This window comes from Myotis daubentonii, chromosome 16, assembly GCF_963259705.1.
Source record: "Myotis daubentonii chromosome 16, mMyoDau2.1, whole genome shotgun sequence".
NCBI classification, from domain to species: Eukaryota; Metazoa; Chordata; class Mammalia; order Chiroptera; family Vespertilionidae; genus Myotis; species Myotis daubentonii.
The window spans coordinates 57,364,204-57,381,138 of NC_081855.1; the positions used below are offsets into that span (position 1 = coordinate 57,364,204).

Sequence of the window (16,935 nt, forward strand, 5' to 3'; positions counted from 1 at the left end):
TCTGGCTGAGGCCCTGCTCCTCCCCAGAACTCTGGGCGCTCACACCCGAAGGCGAGGGCTGCACCCCTCCGCTCGCCCCGCCCGGCCGGCCTTGGCGAGGGCCTCATGGACAAAAACGGGGCATGAACTCAACCTGACAAGGTCAGGAGGGCCTGGAGGCGGCCTTTGAACTCAGAGACCAAAGCGGCCACACAGGGTGGTCTGACCTGACAACCTCCTCCCTGACAGTGAGTCACGGGGAGGCCGGGTCTCCCTCCACAGGTTGATCTGCCACTTAAAACTGTTGTCTCTGCAACTAGACGCCACACCTTCCACCCGAGTGACCCTCTTCCAGGCCACAGGCCAACGGGACCGCGGAGCCTGGCTGCCGTCTCGTCCCGAACACCATCTCCAGGGCCTCTGAGCGCTCGCTGCTGACTGTCCGGCACCCGCCGGCATCCGAGAAGCGTTTTTCTCTTCATTTTCCCTTTTTGTTCTTTTGCTAATCCTCTCCTGGGGATACTTCCCCGTTGATTTTTAGAGCGAGTGGAAGGGACGGGAGAGACAGGGAGACATCGATGGGAGAGAGAGAGACAGCGACTGGTTGCCTCCCGCACATGCAATCAAGGTACCTGCCCCGACCGGGATTCGAACCCGGAACCCTTCAGCCCATAGGCCGGCCGACGCTCTGTCCACCGAGCCAAACCGCCTAGGGCTGTGCTTTACTTCCCGTCCAGCCCAGGCGTCTCGCTGCCCCGCTCTCTCCCACCGCCCTGACCTCACCGGCGGTTTCAGGGAGCCCCGTTCCGTCTGCGCCTTCGAATCTGACGTATGAGACGAGAGCCGAACGCATGCCCTTCCCTGGCACCTGTTCTCAGTCCGTGGAGACCTTGCTTTCCAGCAACTGTCATCAGTTTGGCTCCAATAAACTCGAAAATTCTTACAGGTTTGGACGTTTCTTACGTTGGCAGCCTCAACCCCTGTGGGTCCGCCAGGGCATCCAGAACCGATGGTTCTCCTGGGCCCCCGGCCGCCCTCTCTCCCCGAACCCGTCCGGGGACTCACTGCCCGCAGCCACCCTCGTCCTCAGCCGCAGGACGGCTGCCCTCGTGGGGTCACAGGCTCCGGGCCTCCCACCCCCACCCGAGCCCCTGCCCCTGCCTCCCTGCACCCTCGGAGGTCGCCAGACACAGGCGCACCCCCTGCTCTGGGCCAGCCCCGTGGTGCCGGGCGGAGGGTGGACTGAGGGTGCCTGTGTCCCCTCCTGGTGGCCGGGGTGGCCCAGGAGGAGGCCTGAGGGGTGCACAGCGTGAAATTGTTGAGGGTGGGGGGCTCTGTGCAACCAGAGAGAAGGCAGTGAGTTTGTAACAGAGAACAGATGAGCGTGTCATTAATTTAAAAATACCATTTCCAGGACTCTGCATGTGTGATGCTTTTATTTTATTTCTTGGCCAATCCTCACCAGAGGACATTTTCCCATTGATTTTTAGAGAGAATGGAAGGGAGGAGGGGAGAGAGAAACATCGATGGGTTGCCTCCTGCAAGGGCCCAGCTTGCTATTGTGCCCGACTTTGCACCTGTGATTTCGCATCGGTTTCCTTCGCCAGCCCTTCCCTCTGCAGGACCCGAGCCCCCCCGTCCCCCTGTGCCCGGCGGACTCCGCCTCCTCGCTGTTTGTGGGGCGGCTCCCTGGTCTCGAGGAGCCAGGTCTGGTTGAGAGGGGACCCTGGAGTCCAGGGGAGGAGAGAAGCCCTTTGTTTCTGGCAAGCCTGGGTCAGGCCAGGTGGCTCAGCACACAGCCCACCGGCCAGGTGCGCCCGCTGCCTGAGCCCAGCTGGTCCCTGTGAGGGGAAGGGCGGCTTGGTCTCTGGCGGCTCCCAGGGGCCGGGGGCAGTCCACGGGATGAGCAGGGCAGCCTTGAGGGTGCGAGGCAGGCACGGAGAGCTTCCTGGAGGAGGCGCCAGGAGCAGCGCGGGGCAGAGGCCCGGGGGCCTGGCTCACTGGTAGTGGTTGGCGATGGAGACGGTGTTCCGGCGGCTGCAGGACATGTCTTCATAGATCACACCGGCCGTGCTCCTCTCCCGCGCGGGGCACATGTTCCTGATCTGCAAGGGAAAGCCTGTTCTGCAGGCAGTGGTGGGGGCCGGGGGCGAGGATGGCCGTGACCTCGCCCCCAGGGACCGTGTCAGGGAGAAAGGGGCCTGTGCTGGCACCGGGGCCCAGGTGCCCACCTCCCCGTCCACTCCCACCTCGGACAGGTCCACACAGGCTCACACACCGATGTCACGCTCCGCACACGCACACATGCACACGCACGCACACTCGGTCACACATGGACTTCACCCCTTAGACGTCCGACCAGGACGGGCCCGGCCCCTGAGCATCCTGGCCCCTGAGTCCTTAGGGCTCCTGGTGGCTCCAGTCCTGGGGTTCCTCTCCCACCGTGGCCCCGAGGGAGGTGACACGTAGCCCCTTTTCTCCCTTCCCTGCTCCCGGGGCAGCCGGCTTGCGGGGACAGTGACCGTGAGGGGTCACACTGACCTGTCTCCTCTTCAGCACACACATGGCGGCCAGGCCCAGCACGACCAGGAGGCATCCCAGGGCCAGGGCCACGGGGAAGGCGAAGCCGGTCAGCTGAGTCCCGGGGCAGGCGCTGGCCGCTGGGGACAGTGTGTCTGGGAAGAAGTGGGGAGAGTCCATGAGAGCCTTCAGGGTGCGGGTGCAGGTCGGGGGGGGGCTCCCGAGTGGGGGCAAAATCCAGGAGGCTCCCTGGAGGAGGCGGGCTGAAGCTGGAGGAAACAACTCCCAAGAGTGAGGGGAAGTGGCCCAGGAGGGGCAGGGAGAGCCGGTCTGGCCGGCAGGGAGGGCAGGGGCCCCGAGGGCGGGCGCACTGCCTACCTGTCACCACCAGCATGGTGCCGGCGCCCCAGTCCTTCCCGTCCTCCGCGATGGCCTCGCAGAAGTAGGCGCCACTGTCCTCCGGCCGCAGGCGCTGCATGGTGATGGTCAGGTTGTCCATGGTCCCCGAGAAGACGACGCGGCTCTGGAACCGCGCATCCACAGTGGGGGTGCTCTTGTCGTCGTAGTACGTCACCTCCCGCATCTCCAGCAGGCGGCTCTGCCTCAGGTGGACCCCCAGCAGGGTCCCGTTCACGCGGACGGAGCAGGTGATGTTGATGGAGCCCCCCTCTGGGGTGACCGTGTAGAGGGGGGACTGCCTCACCTCTGCAGGGAGGACCCGCACTGTCACCGCCGGCCAGACCCTGCTCTGCAGGGGATGGCGGCAGGGAGAAGGGGCCGCGGACACGTCCCCACAGGCGAGGCCCCTTGTGGGAGCCTGAAGCTCCTCCAGGCGCCAGCACCGGGGGGAGGGGGGTTCGGGTCTGGGTTCTGAAGGGTCCCTGGGGGTGTGCAGTGGCCTCTCCTGCCAGGGTCGGGCGGGGGCAGCTGGAGCTGGGCTTTCTTTCTTCTGGAGCAGCCGGCCCTTTGCAGGGCACCCTGATCCCCCCCACCCCCCGGCTCTCCACCGTCTCTCTCTCAAATGACAGCCCAGGGCCCGGCCGGTAGCTCTGCTGACCACAGGGTCGTCCTGGTACGTCAAGGTTCCCGGTTCGATCGCAGGGCAGGGCACGCACAGGAATCAACCAATGCGTAAGTGGGACAGCAAGTCTGTGTTTCGCTCTCTCTCAAGTCAGTCAATAAATTTACAATTTTAAGTTAAATGGCAGTCCCCAGGACAGCCGGAGAGAGGAGCGCGGGCCGGCTGCCTCCCGCACGCGCCCGGACCGGGAAGCGAGCCGCCACCTTTGGGTGTTGAGACGATGCTCCAACCAGCTGAGCCCCCGCCTGGGGCGGCACAACCTCTGTAACGGGGTCCCACCCGCAGGAGTCGGTCAAATCCTGCCACTCTGGGGGGCACAGGTGGTGCCTGCTAAGCCCGCCCCGCCCCTCGGGGTGACTGGTCTCCCCGTCCTGCTGCAGAACTGCCCGCGTGCCTGGTTGAAAAAGCAAACCAGGCCTGGCAGTGTGCTCAGCGGGTGAGCGTCAGCCCAGGAGCCAGGTCACAGTTCCGTTCCCGTCGGGGCACAGGCCCGGGTGGCGGGCGCGATCCCCAGTGCGGGGCGTGCAGGCGGCGGCCCATCAGCGACCTCCCGCATCATGGATGTGTCTCTCTCCCTCTCCCCGCCTCTCTGAAAGCAACAAGAACACCCACTAAAAGCAAAAAGCTGAATAACAGCCCCTCTGTGGGGCGCTGGCTCCCTGTGGAAGGACCAGACCCCGAGGGAAGACACAGGACGCAGCGCCAGGCGACTCGGCGCCCAGCAGCCTGTCCAGGCCCCACCCGCCCACCCGCGTGGGAAGGAGCGCCCCTGGCAGGGGTGCAGGCGGCAGGAGGGGAGCTGAGCCCACAGGGGCCTGGTCAGGCCTTACCTACAGCAGCCGGGGGGGCGGCGGCGGCCAGCACCAGGAGCACGGGGAGCAGAGGCAGCCGCGGGGCCACGCTCACTGCCATCCCGCCCACGGCCCAGCGGCTGGGGCAACGCAGGGCCCCTCGGGCGGCAGCAGCAACGACTCTCCCAGTCCAAGACCCAACTGTGTGCCAGAGCCTCGGGGGCCGCCCCAGAGCCCCATGAAAGGTCACTTCCTGGGTGGGCGGGGCAGGAGGCTGGCAGCAAGGGGGGTGGAGGTGCTGGGGCCTCGGAGGGCTTCCTGGAGGCAGTGCCCTGGGTGGACAGGACCCTGAGGCCCAGGCTGGGGGGTGGCCCCCTGCGGGCCCCTCCCCCCCCCTCCTGCCGAGTGCCCTCAGGCTGCGGGTTGTCCTGGCCCCTCCTTGGCCGCGTCTTCTCAGGGCACATCAGGGCAATGGAGACAGCAGGGCGGGGGCCCAGGGCCAGGAGAAGGGCCCCTGGCTGGGGTGGGGTCAGGCTCCTGCTGCCTGGTCCTCTGGGTCACCCTCTACTAGGACCGGCCTCGTACCGAGAGACCTGGCTCTCACCGCCGTGGCCGCAGTGGGGGCCGGAGGGGGCAGACTCGCTGTCCTTAGCGAAGGCCTTGAACACAGACAGCGGGAGACAGGCCCACGCACAGACCCAGACTCCGTTCTTCCCAGGAGTCCTGCCGGGTGTGCGGGGCCCTCACCATCACCTCAAGATTAAAATGACTTTTTTGTTTTGTTTTGCTTTTTATTGTTGTTAATCCTCAAACCAAGGATACCTTTTCCGTCGATTTTTAGCGAGAGAGTGGTGGGGAGGGGTAGGGGGAGGGGGAGAGGAACATGGATGTGAGAGACACATCGATGGGTTGCCTCCCGCATGTGCCCTGAGCAGGGCTGGACCGAACCTGTAACCCCGACACGTGCCCGTGCCCTGGACCAGGAACCAAACCCGAGACCCTCGGTCAGCAGCCGATGCTCTAACCACGGAGGAAGCCGCCAGGGCGCAAGGCGACCCTTGATTTCCCCTGCAATGCAGCCACGCTCCGGTCGGCTTCGGGCCGATGGAAACCCCTAACTTCCTGTGGCCCCGGGCAGGGGCTTGGGTGCCCTGCCAGTGCCTGCGGCCGCGGTGGCACGAGCCAGGCCCTGCGGTGGCCGAACCCACTTTAAGCCCCGGGGGTTCTGGGGTCGCCGTGGGGAGGGGCCGCCGGACGGCCAGAGCCGGGCTCCCTGATGCCTGGGTGGGTTAGACGCAGCACGAGGCGGCTTTAGTTTCTTCGTCTTTTTCCATTAAAATGTGTATTTCCCTGATCGCTGGGCGGTTCGCTGATCATGTTGTTTTACTCACTTTAAGAGTTAGCGTTGGGGCCCAGCTGGTGTGGCTCAGGGGTTGAGCGGTGACCGATGAGCCAGAGGTCAGGGCTGGATTCCCGGTCAGGGCACAGGCCCGGGTTGCAGGCTCCATCCCCAGTGGGGGGCGTGCGGGAGGCAGCCGATCCATGAGTCTCTCTCGTCATTGATGTGTCTCTCTCTCTCCCTTCCTCTCTGACATCAATAAAGATATATTTTTTAAAAAGTTGGCCTCAGGGGTGTTTTTCAAAGCACCAAATACACTACTTGTAGGAAAGCTCTGATGCCCTTGGCGAGAATGGACTCCGTTCGGTGCGATGGTGAAGGGTGTGGCCTGAGCGGCTTCGGGGTGGGGAAGGGCCAGCGGACAGGCAGAGGGGGAGCGGTGGGGCCGGGTGGGCACTGTGGGCACAGGCCCTGCCCACTGCTAACGCCGCCGCGGCCTGCCCGCCCCTTTCCAGAGGCACTTGCACCCCCTCGTGGTGGAGGCGGCACACAGCGTCTCGGGCCTCTAACCACCGTCTTGGCCCAGTGGCTGGGGCAGCAGGGTCCCCAGCACTCACTCCTGCAAAGACTGTGCACGAGATCAACTGCAGACCAGCCCGGAGTGTGCTGGAGGCACAGCTGGTCCCCAGGAGCCCCCTCCCCCGCCCGGGAAGCGGGTGCAGGAGGGGCTGGTCCCCTGAGGGCAAGGGCTTTGGAGCTTGAGGTGTTTACACTTTCTATGGCGGGGGAGGAGCCGAGAGGGAGGGAGGAGCAGGGCTGGCCCCGGCTCTGCTGTGAGTGACCCGCAGGCCTGCTCTCCAGAGGGACCATCCTGGGTGGGGCACGGAGCTCCCTCGCTGAAGGCCCCTGCGCACGGCCAGGTCTCCTGCCAGTCGACGGACGGGCCCTGCCTCCCTGGGCACCTCAGGCATCCGCCCACCAGATGGGGGCAGGGGCGCAAGGAGGCTCTGCTGCTGGGGGGTCAGCAGCCTGGGGGGGGGGGGGTGGCTTCAGGGGCTGGATTCCAGGGCCAGGCGGGCCTGCTCACCCTCTGCATGGGCACCGCCTCCTCACCTGGGGAGGGAGGGAGGGCGGGGGCGTGAGCGACCGGGCTGTGCATGCTCAGGCACACGCAGACACGCGTGTGCCCGTGTCCCGGGTCTCAGGGAAGTCCAGCCCCATACTGCCCCCCAGGGTGTCCTGGGGACAAAGCGGGGGCCGGAGGCCGGTGGGGTCCTCTGGGGCCCTGTACTCCCTCCACTTCCCGCCCAGCCACCGGCCAGGGCCCGGCCTGGTACCTACAGGAATTCAACGTGCGAGGGGCGCCCACGGCTCCTGCGCCAGAACTGCAGGCCTCCCAGTGCCAGGATGCAGAGCAGCATGGGGACCAGGATGAGGGCCACGTGCAGCCTCCCCCGGGGCGGGTCCTGGGCCGGGAGGGGGTCCTGGGCCGAGCGCAGGTCCTGGGCCGGGAGGGGGTCCTGGGCCGGGAGGGGGTCCTGAGTCCCTACGGCAGCAGGAATCAGGGGGGTGGCTACGGCCACCTGGAGCACCCCCAGGGGGAGAGCACCCCGGCCAGAGCCCAGGGACAGACAGTGTGCAGGGAACGGGGTGTCCAGGCGCCCGTGGGGGGCCGGGGCTCCCCCCCTGCAGCTCCAGAGGACACTTACCCCAGGGGGGCGTGGAGGGCAGCTCTGAAGGCTCTGCAGGGAGACAAGGGTGGTCAGGGGGCCCTGGGGGGCCGGCCTGAGGCAGCCCCACCTCCCCATCTGGCCCAGGGCAGGGCCCACGCCCCCCCACCTGTCCCCCTCAGGCCAGGCGTGGGGCTGAAGGCCAGGAGGGAGGGAGAGGCTGTGGAGACTTCAGTGCTGAGCAAAGGGAGATGGCGGGGTGGGAGGGGGACTTAGGGGGCGAGGGGCAGAGCTCGTGGGCGGACAGGACCGGGGAGGGTGTCCGAGCACAAGGGTGGCCCCGGAACTGAGGGGGCTGGTGTTCCAGGAGGTCACAGGGGGGCACAGAGTCAGGGAGAGGCCAGGGGTTGGGGTGCTCTCAGCTGATTGGGTCCATTTTCTCACTGAACCGAAGTGGGGGGTCTTAAGGGAGCAAGGGGACAGGGCGGTGGTCGGAGAGGAGGCCCAGCGCGGGGTGGACAGTGTTGGGGGCACTGGACACGGAGAGAAATCGCAGCGACTGTGGGGACGGGACAGCAGGGGAGAGGAGGGGGGCTCCCCAGGTCTCGGGGGGAGTCGAGGCCCCACCCTCACCTGAAACGTTCAGGGTGATGGATTTTAGCTCTGTCTGGCGCCCCAGGAGAATCCAGCTGTACTTCCCAGCCTGGCTGTCCTGGGCTCCCTCTGTCATCATCTTCGCTGAGCATCCCCGCACACAGAGCCGCCAACCGCCCCGGGAAGAGCACCCCGGGGTGGCCTGGGTGAAGATGGGCTGGCAGCCCTCCCTGCCGGGCGCCCGCAGGCAGACCATGACTTTGCGGATGGGGTTGGAGCTGTTGCAGGTCATCTCTGTGGGCGCCCCCCTGGTCACCGACACGCCCTTCGTGCAGACGGGGTGGTCCCAGGTGCCATTCTCACATGGCCGCTGGGCCTCAGCGCCTTCACCCACAGCCCGCCCTGGGGCCCCCGTCAGCCCCTGGGCCTGCAGCTCTGGAGGCTCTGCAGGGAGACAAGGGTGGTCAGGGGTCCCTGGGGGCCGGCCTGAGGCAGCCCCACCTCCCACCCGGCCCAGGGCTGGGCCCCCCCAGACCCCCCTCAGGCCAGGCGTGGGGGCGAAGGCCTGGGGGGGGGGAGGCTGTGGAGACTTCAGTGCTGAGCAAAGGAAGAGGGGCGGGGCGGCGAGGGGGACTTAGGGGGCGTGAGCTTCTTCCTGAGTCCCCCACTGCAGCCCCTCTCCTTCCCCCACTGCAGCCCCCCTGCGCCAGAGAGAGAGAGAGAGAGAGAGAGAGAGAGAGAGAGAGAGAGAGGTCAGACTCACCTCCTGCCCCAGCGCCCTGGGAGGTGAGTGTGAGCAGCAGGGCCCAGAGGAGCATCGTGGGACAGGCAGGAGGTGCTGAGTCCGCGTGGCCAGCAGGACGCGAGGCCTCAGGGTCCTGGGTCCGCCCTGGTTCTCCTGGATGAAGGGAAGCCGTGGGTCCGAGGGCGGCATGGGCCGGGGCAGGCGGGGCCAGGCTCCCGACCATGGTGCCAGCGCCTACCCCCTGCCCCAAGCAGCCGGCCCCTCCTGGCGCCTCTCCAGGTGCACACGCCGGGGCCGCTGTCAGACAGAGGGCAGGTGGGACAGGGAGCGCGTCCCTGGGAGCGGGACCTGCTTCTTCCTGGGGTTCACCCTTCCGGTTCCAGAATAAGACTCGCACAAGTGCCTGGTGGGGTGTGTGGGGTGGGGGGGGAAGGAGAGGGGGACGCTCAGCCTCAGGGGCCCTGGCCTGGCACCACCCTGCCCACCGTGGGCGCCCGGCCCGGCCCACTCCCGCGTCCAGCGCCTGGCACAGGGACACTCGGCTCCCTCACTCGCCGGAATGGACCGGAAGCTTCTTCCGAGGAACTCGCAGCTGCGACAGCGCCGACCCCACTTCCTGTGGAGCCAGGGACCATGTGGCCACGGGGGCAGGTGACGTCCACCCCGAGTGCTAAGAACTGCTTAAAAGCTTGAAAGCCCAGCTTGTGTGGCTCGGTGGCTGAGCGTCGACCTGGGAGCCAGGAGGTCACAGTTCATCTCCGGGTCAGGGCACGCGCCCAGGTGGCGGGCTCAGTCCCCAGTGGGGGCCGTGCAGGAGGCAGCCAATCAATGAGTCTCTCTCGTCGTGGATGTTTCTCTCTCTCTCTCCCTCTCCCTTCCTCTCTGAAATCAATAAAAATATGTTAAAAAAATAAAGTGCTTTAAAATTGCTTGTCAGACCATTTGTTGACCCTTTGATTAAAAAGAAGACTTTGGGGGGCAGGCAGGGCAGAGGGGGTCGCCGGGGAGGAAAGGGGACATCTGTAATTCTTTCAATAATAAAGATAAGCCCTGACCGGTTTGGCTCAGTGGGTAGAGCGTCGGCCTGCGAACTCAAGGGTCCCGGGTTCGATTCCGGCCAAGGGCATGTACTTTGGTTGCGGGCACATCCCCAGTAAGGGGTGTGCAGGAGGCAGCTGATCGATGTTTCTGGCTCTCTATCCTTCTCCCTTCCTCTCTGTATAAAATCAATAAAATATATTTTAAAAAATAAATTAAAAATAAAGATAAAAAACCGACCGTTGGTTTTGTCGGACTCCCTGAGCCCCCCCCGCACCCCCCCCCCCAGGAGCGTCTCTGCTAGCGTGTTAGCGTCCGTGTGCCGCAGCGCGTGAGCCGCGCACACACATTATCACGGGCTAAAGTCCACCGAGGGTTCAGGGGTCAGTCTTGGGCTGTACTCTGCCTAGCACGGCGGCCTCCTGCGCGGCTTCTCTGCCCTGGCACCTCCTGGGCGCCGTGCTGGCCCCTCCCCAGCCCCCGGCGAACGCCCGTCTTTTCAGAGCCTCAGAGATTCCCCTTCCCAGAAGCTCGTAGACTCGGGGCCCTGGGTTTTGCGTGGATTGTGTCTGACTTTTCTTTATTTACTGATTTGAGAGAGAGGAGGGGGACAGAGACACCAATCTGCTGTCCACTTACTTCTGCGTCCCTTCTCCTTCCCCATGGGAAAGGGAAAGCGAAAGGAAAGGCCGGGCGGGCCCCAGAGGCAGAGCGCCCGTCGGTTGACTCTCGTATGTGCCCTGATCAGGGCTCGAACCCACAACCTTGGCAAATCTGGACGATCCTCTAACCAGCCGAGCTACCAGCCAGGGCCAGAATCACTGTTCTCACCCGGGAAAGATCTGACCGAGAAAATGGCGCCGAGAGGCCCGCGGCCCGAAGGCCGCGCTGATCCTGGCGGTCTGGCCGCACCCCTGGCCGTGGCCCTGGCACCAGCGGAGGGAAGACCCTGCCCGGCCGTCCCTCCCCTGCGCCCGGGCAGCACAGGCGACAGGCCCGCGGGTGAGCAGGACGCCGCGCGCCGGCCCTCCCCTCTGGCCGCCAGCCGGGCCTGGAGGCAGCCCGCAGCCCCGGGCCCAGGCTCCCCCGCTCAAGAGCCGTCTGTGGGCCTCCGAGGCCCTGAGCCCCTGCGGGACCCCCACCTCGGTGTCTCGGGGGAGCCCTGGCCGCGGGGGCACCACTTCTGCGCCTCAGACACTGGAGGGCTCCTCGGCCCTGACACCTCCGGGACCTCGGCCTGGACCCCGGCAGAGCCTTTGGCCGCACACTTGCGGGGGAGTCGGACGCGGGTCCCGCTGGCCCTTTGCTGAGGGGCAGACACGCTCCCCAGGCCCGTCCACTCCGGCCCCGCAGAGGGGAAGGCAGACCGGAGCGTGGGCAGGTGTCCTCAGGGAACCAAAGCCTGAGGAGCCCGCGGCCACCCACACTTCAGTCCAAGATAACGTGTCTGTGCCAGTGAGTGCCTGGCACGCCCGTCGCGAGCCCAGCGGCACGGAGGCGGCCAGGGCCTCTGCCCAGACGTGCGCTCCTCCCGGGACCTGGGGACCCAGCAGGAGGTGGGCGCCCCCCTGGCAGGCGAGGCCAGGTCTTTGGAGTCAGGGAGGAGACCCCCCTCAGGTCCTTCCTCTCCACACCTGTCCTGACGTGTCGGTGCTCGTCCTTCCCGATAACCCCCGTATTCGAAGCTCCAGGCCACCTTTCAGAAATGCTGGCTGAGTGCGCGGACAGATGGGTCCTCACGGCCCCAGCCCTGGGGGCTCCAGCGGGGTCAGGGGACTCAGCCGGCTGAGCCACCTCTTCCGTGCAGCCTTCCATGATCGCTCTGCAGCCCCCTGACCCCACCCACGCCCACGCGGGCACCCAGCACAGGGGGCAGGCCACCTCAGCTGAACTGGGCAGGTCAAAGGTCAGCCTTAGCTTCCCTGGACCAAACACCACGATGAGGCGAGTGACCCCAGGGAGGTGTGTCTGCGTGTGTCAGGCTGACCACACAGGTGGACTTTGGCAGGGAGAGTGTGTTGACAAGCGAAAGGAAAGCAAAAGAAGGGCGGCCAGGCCTCGGTCACAGACAGAAGAGGGCGGACCAGCTGATGAGGCTCAAGGGCTAGAGCGTCGGCCTGCGGACTGAAGGGTCCCCCCCCCCCCCCCCCCGGTTCAATTCCAGTCAGGGGCACAGGCCCAGGTTGTGGGCTTGATCCCCATGGGGGGCGAGCAGGAGGCAGCCAATCAATGAGTCTCTCTCATCGTGGATGTTTCTATCTCCCTCTCCCTTCCTCTCTGAAATCAGGAAGCTTAAAAAAAAAAGGGGGGGTGAACTCCAGAGACGTCACTGCCCAGCCTGGCCACCTTTGCTGTCGGGCATTTGCCTGCCGCCTCCAGGCCCTGCCCGCCTCCCCGTCCCCAGCCTGCTTGGTTTTCATGACACCACAGACCAGGGGTCCTCAAACTGTTTAAACGGGGGGCCAGTTCACTGTCCCTCAGACCGTCGGAGGGCCGGACTATAGTTTAAAAAAAACCTATGAACAAATCCCTATGCACACTGCACAGATCTTATTTTGAAGTAAGAAAACGGGAACAAATACAGTATTTGTATCTGCATGTGGCCCGCGGGCCGTGGTTGGAGGACCCCTGCCACAGACCCTGCATCCTAAGGCCTGTGTGACGTGGACTCGGTCTCAAACATCGTTATCTCCCCGAGCCTCTCCCGGGCAAACGCCCTGCGGTCACGAGACGCGCTGTTTGTGTGCCGGGCCCTGCCCCGCCTGGCGTCCCTGTGACCCGGTGTCCCCGTGGGCGTGACCTGGGGTGTCCCCATGGGTGTGAAGCGGGGCTCCCGCAGGGCAGGCCCGGCCAGGCACAGGCTGCCCTTCCTGCTGCTCAAAGCCGGGCCCCTCTGAACCTGCCCCAGGCCCTGACGCCCGCCCTCAGCCAGACACCCCCTGGCCACTCTTCAGACTCTCCCCGGGGCCCGCCTGCCGGTGGGAGCCCCGCACGGCTGCAGAGTCTGGTAGAGAGACACCCCGACACACCCCTCTGCCCCTAAACCGAAACCACCTTGGGCAGGTGCCACAGCCGCTCACAGCCCCTGTCGCCAGCTCAGCCAGCGCCTGGCATTCGACCCAAACCATAGTGCCACCCCGATGTGTCCGAACCGCCCGCACACACACACACACACACACACACACACACACATGCACGCACGCACACGGACGGCCTGAGACCCACCAGGGGCGGGCGGCGGCTTTGAGGTGGAGTGAGCTCAGGTGCTGGGCAGGGAGGCGGGTCACCAGCCTGCGACTGTCCCAGCAGCCCCTCAGTGACTTCCACCCCAGGGACCCGCACAGCGAGGGAGTCCACCTGGGAGCACGGGGAGCCCCGGGAGGGTGAGCAGCAGGGACTGGCCTGGGCCTGCGGGGGCCTGGGAGACCCGGCACTGAAGGTGTCTGGGCACCTTCTCCGGCTGAGAACAGCTGCTAGGGCGCCCGGTCCTGGCGGGAAGGGGGCCAGGGAGGAGGCGGCAGCGTCCCAGGCGTGGTGCCAGCCTGCGTGGGGGACTTCTCGCTGCGTCTCAGGATTTGTTAGGAAGAAATGCGCTCCACCTCTGAATGTCGGTGGTGTATGTTCCTGCGATAATTGGGACGTACTTATATTTAAAAAGGCGGAGGGACCCAGGCAAACCAACTCCTCACAGCCTCTGCCGGGCTGTCCCCACCGCCTGGCATCCTAGTTCCTGTCGCTAGAAGCACATCCCCCCCAGCAAAGCAGTTTTCATTCCTCAGGGCACCACCCGTGGGGGGCCGGACTCACAGACATGAAAGGGGCAGTGCGCCCACGCACCCCCTTGCCTAGGGCAGTGCCGGCGGTTCATGTTGTTTTACCGACGTTTGTTTGTGTGTAGGTGCTGTGTGCGCACCCCCAGGAGTGCCCATGCGTGTGTGTGCACCAGTGTGGGCACCAGTGTGGGCGCAGGTGCGTGCCTGAGTGTGCACCCCGACCCCGCTGGGCGCAGGGCACATCTCTGACCCCCCCAGAGCCGGGCCACGGCGACGCGGCAGCTCCGTCCTCTCCCCTCCCGGGCGGGCACCGTGCGCCCCGGGCAGGTCTGGCACTGGGAGCCCCGTCTTGGCGGCAAGAGGGGAGTCCCGCGCGTGCTCTTCGGCGACCCAGAGTCCAGGGAACCCCTCCAGACGCCGAGCCGCGTCCCGCCCTCCGAGCCCCGCTCCTGCCCGTGCGCCCCTCACCTGCCCGTCCAGCCCGCGCCCGCTCGATGTCCCGCAGCCGCTGGTCTGCGCGCTGCGCGGAGCCGGGACCGGGAGGAAAACCGGCGGCTCCAGGGCGGGGCCGCGGAGGCGGAGGCGGAGGCGGAGGCTGCGGGAGGGGGCGGGGGTGAGGCTCCAGGGCCGGGAGGGGCTGCCCCAAGTCCCAGACGCAAGGAGGGCCCCGGTTATGGGAAGTCACAGGAGTTGCGGGAACTGCCCAGGCCACCGGGAAGGAAAAGTGTTACTTCTTGGCACTGAGTCCCGCATTAGGTCTCATCTCCCGGCGTTAGAGGGGGCGCTGGGGAACGCCCCCCAGAACCGTGCAGGCTGAGGATTGTGGGAAATGCGGTTGGGTTCCCCTGGGGGTGCCGGGGCGTGCAGGAGGGAGTCAGGTGCTCCCTGAACAGGGGGCACCCCCGACCCCACCCGCCTCGGGCGCCGGGGAGGCTGTGCGCTCAGGCCCTGGAGGCCCCCGTGCAGGTCCCTGGGGGGTGCGGGGGGCGGGGTGCGGGGGGGCGGTGAGCCCTGCGCTCTGCGTGCAGGTGGGTGTCATTTTGTTAATCCTCCTGGAGGTACTTTCCCAGTTGCTTCTCCGAGAGCGCGGAGGAGGAGGAGAGGGTGAGAGAGAGAGTGGAGGGTGGCAGTTGGATGGAAAGGACAAAGTCCCCCGGGATGTCCCGAAGGGTTAGCCTTGGGCAGATGGGACGAGGCGGGGTCCTCACAGGACCCCCCCCCCCGCCCAGCACCTGTGCAGGGTGACGTGCGGCCCCCCCAGGGCACAGAGGCCCTGGCCCCCCGGGGCCAGAATGCCGCCCAGGTCCTCTCTCAGGCCCAAGGGGCGGGTTGGGGGGGGCTTGTCCCCCTCAGAGGCCCCTCGCTCAGCGCGCAGCCGGGGCAAGGCCCTGGGGCTGTTCAGGCAGGAGGGCAGTCTGTCCCGCACAACCAGGTGCTGCGGTGCGAGGCCGGGAAAGCAGTTGATCCGAGAAGGAGCCGGCTCTTCTGCAGCCGCACATACCCCTGGTCCTGGAAGGGAGTGAGCCAGCTGGTGCCTCCTGGGGCTCCTGTGTCGCTCCCTCGAGGACGTGTAACAGCAGGAATGTCCTTGCAGACACGCACACGCACACGCACACGCATCCATCGCGGGTACCTTTCCTGGTCTGTGGGCGCGGCGAGGCTCCTCCGCCCTGCACACCTGCCTCTCGGGCGTCTCCGTTTGTCCGGAGCCACAGCCGGATCACGGGATCACGCGACGTGTGCAGTTTCACTTTCCTGAAGTGCTGGGATTTTTCAGATTTCCGTCAGGATTTCCTGTTGACCTAAACGCACCATCAGCAGCTTGTTCTTAATGTTGCTGGAGTGCGGCGATGGCGACCTTCAGTTCCCGGCTGCCACCTCCTCTAGCCCCGTCTTCCCCCTCCGCTCCCCCCTTCACTGGCTGCAGCTCTGTGCCTCCCCGGTCCTGCACCCCCTCCATTGTTGCACCCCCTCCTGTCCTCTGATGCCTGAAGCGAGCTCTGGGGTCCCGTCAGGGTCAGTGAGGGGTGCTGATCTCGCACACACTCGTGGCTTCTATCAGCTTCGGTACCCATCACTGAGGCTGGGCTGGAATCTCACCAGGACAGGGGATGAGCGATTTCTCCTTGTAGCCCTGGCCTGTGTTGCTCAGTGGTTAGAGCGTTGGCCGGTGCTCCAAAGGGTGGAGAGTTCGATTCCTGGCCCCGGGTGGGGTGAGTGCAGGAGGCAACCATTGATGTTTCTCAAATGGATGTTTTTCCTCCCTCCCTCCCATTCTCTCTAAAAATCAATGGAAAAAATGTCCTGGGGTGAGGATTAACAAAAATAAATAACATTTATCCTTGTCATTCTAGCAATATTCAATAATCTATTTGGAAGTTATTTTATTTGATGCATAAATGCATTTTTAAATTTATCGGTTTGAGAGAGAGGAAGGGAGAGAAGCAGCGATTTGTTGTTCTACTTATTTATACACTAAAGGTCCAGTGCACAAAATTTGTGCACAGGTAGGATCCCTGGGCCTAGCCAGCGATCAGGACTGATCTGTGGGGTGACCGGCTGTCACCCGCCTTGGCTGGCCGGGGGCTGTGGGCTGTGGGCAGCTCCTGAGTTGAGCATCTGCCCCCTGGTGGTCAGTGCACGTCATAGCACCCTGTCCTTCTGCCATTCAGTTGATTTGCATATTAGGCTTTTATTATACAGGATTCATTGGTTGATTCTTTTTTAAAAAATATATTTTATTGATTTTTTTACAGAGAGGCAGGGAGAGGGGTAGAGAGTTAGAAACATTGATGAGAGAGAAACATCAGCTGCCTCCTGCACACCCTCTACTGGGGATGTGTCCGCAACCAAGGTACATGCCCTTGACTGGAATCGAACCTGGGACCTTTCAGTCCACAGGCCGACGCTCTGTCCACTGAGCCAAACCAGTTATGGCTGATTGATTCTTTTAAAAAAATTTTGATTGATTTTTAGAGAAAGAGGAAGGGAGAGGGATAGAGAGAAAGAAACGTCAATGAAAGAGAAACATCATTGATCAGCTGCCTCCTGCATGCCCCCTACTGAGGATTGAGCCAGCAACTGACCACGAATCGAACCAGCGACCTCTTGGTTCCTGGGTGAACCCCCACGCTGGGCTGTGGTCTTGACCCCCCGACAGGGGCATAAGGAGGAGGTCATGTCTGTCCTTGAAACAAATGAGGCAACTCCAACCCTTCCTGACCATCCCGCTATACCCCCACTTCCCACCCACTCCCTGGGCCTGGCCTCCCTCTGGTCCCCAAACAGCAAGACACCCCTTGTCTGGTCCTCTGAGCTCAGGGGGTCCTGCGTGACGGGCCCAGCTGGGCATGCAGGGGCGGGCAGGAAGCAGGCGCAGGGACAGTGGTATGTGGGTCCGCCTAG

At 64.8% G+C, this 16,935-nt stretch overlaps 2 protein-coding genes across 3 annotated transcripts; both read right to left on the reverse strand.

The window, feature by feature from the left end:
* Positions 1 to 1,411: 1,411 nt before the first annotated feature.
* On the reverse strand, positions 1,412 to 4,730 carry CD7 (CD7 molecule). Its single transcript, XM_059671598.1, has 4 exons — positions 4,411 to 4,730; positions 2,878 to 3,204; positions 2,521 to 2,654; positions 1,412 to 2,084 (listed from the first exon to the last, which is right to left on the reverse strand). The coding sequence occupies exons 1-4, from the start codon at positions 4,490 to 4,492 to the stop codon at positions 1,977 to 1,979; spliced, it is 651 nt and encodes a 216-aa protein (XP_059527581.1). The 5' UTR covers positions 4,493 to 4,730; the 3' UTR covers positions 1,412 to 1,976.
* A 1,620-nt stretch (positions 4,731 to 6,350) lies between these two features.
* SECTM1 (secreted and transmembrane 1) lies at positions 6,351 to 9,141 on the reverse strand. 2 transcript variants are annotated; one of them, XM_059671597.1, is made up of 6 exons: positions 8,958 to 9,141; positions 8,738 to 8,872; positions 8,014 to 8,418; positions 7,420 to 7,452; positions 7,052 to 7,256; positions 6,351 to 6,823 (listed from the first exon to the last, which is right to left on the reverse strand). In XM_059671597.1, exons 2-6 carry the CDS (start codon positions 8,790 to 8,792, stop codon positions 6,820 to 6,822), a joined length of 702 nt encoding a protein of 233 aa, XP_059527580.1. In that variant the 5' UTR covers positions 8,793 to 8,872; positions 8,958 to 9,141; the 3' UTR covers positions 6,351 to 6,819. The 2 variants fall into 2 exon arrangements, with proteins under 2 accessions (XP_059527580.1, XP_059527579.1); XM_059671596.1 differs by having other exon boundaries at positions 7,048 to 7,256; positions 8,958 to 9,140.
* Positions 9,142 to 16,935: the final 7,794 nt, after the last annotated feature.

Coding starts and splice junctions, on each gene's coding strand:
- CD7 (XM_059671598.1), bottom strand. CDS start 4,492: ATGGCAGTGAGCGTGGCCCCGCGGCTGCCTCTGCTCCCCGTGCTCCTG. Junction 3,205..4,410: donor CGCCCCCCCGGCTGCTGTAG/GTAAGGCCTGAC, acceptor TCCTCCCTGCAG/AGGTGAGGCAGTCCCCCCTC. Junction 2,655..2,877: donor CACCATGCTGGTGGTGACAG/GTAGGCAGTGCG, acceptor ACTTCTTCCCAG/ACACACTGTCCCCAGCGGCC.
- SECTM1 (XM_059671597.1), bottom strand. CDS start 8,792: ATGCTCCTCTGGGCCCTGCTGCTCACACTCACCTCCCAGGGCGCTGGG. Junction 8,419..8,737: donor CCAGGGCGCTGGGGCAGGAG/GTGAGTCTGACC, acceptor GTCTCCCTGCAG/AGCCTCCAGAGCTGCAGGCC. Junction 7,453..8,013: donor CATCACCCTGAACGTTTCAG/GTGAGGGTGGGG, acceptor GTCTCCCTGCAG/AGCCTTCAGAGCTGCCCTCC.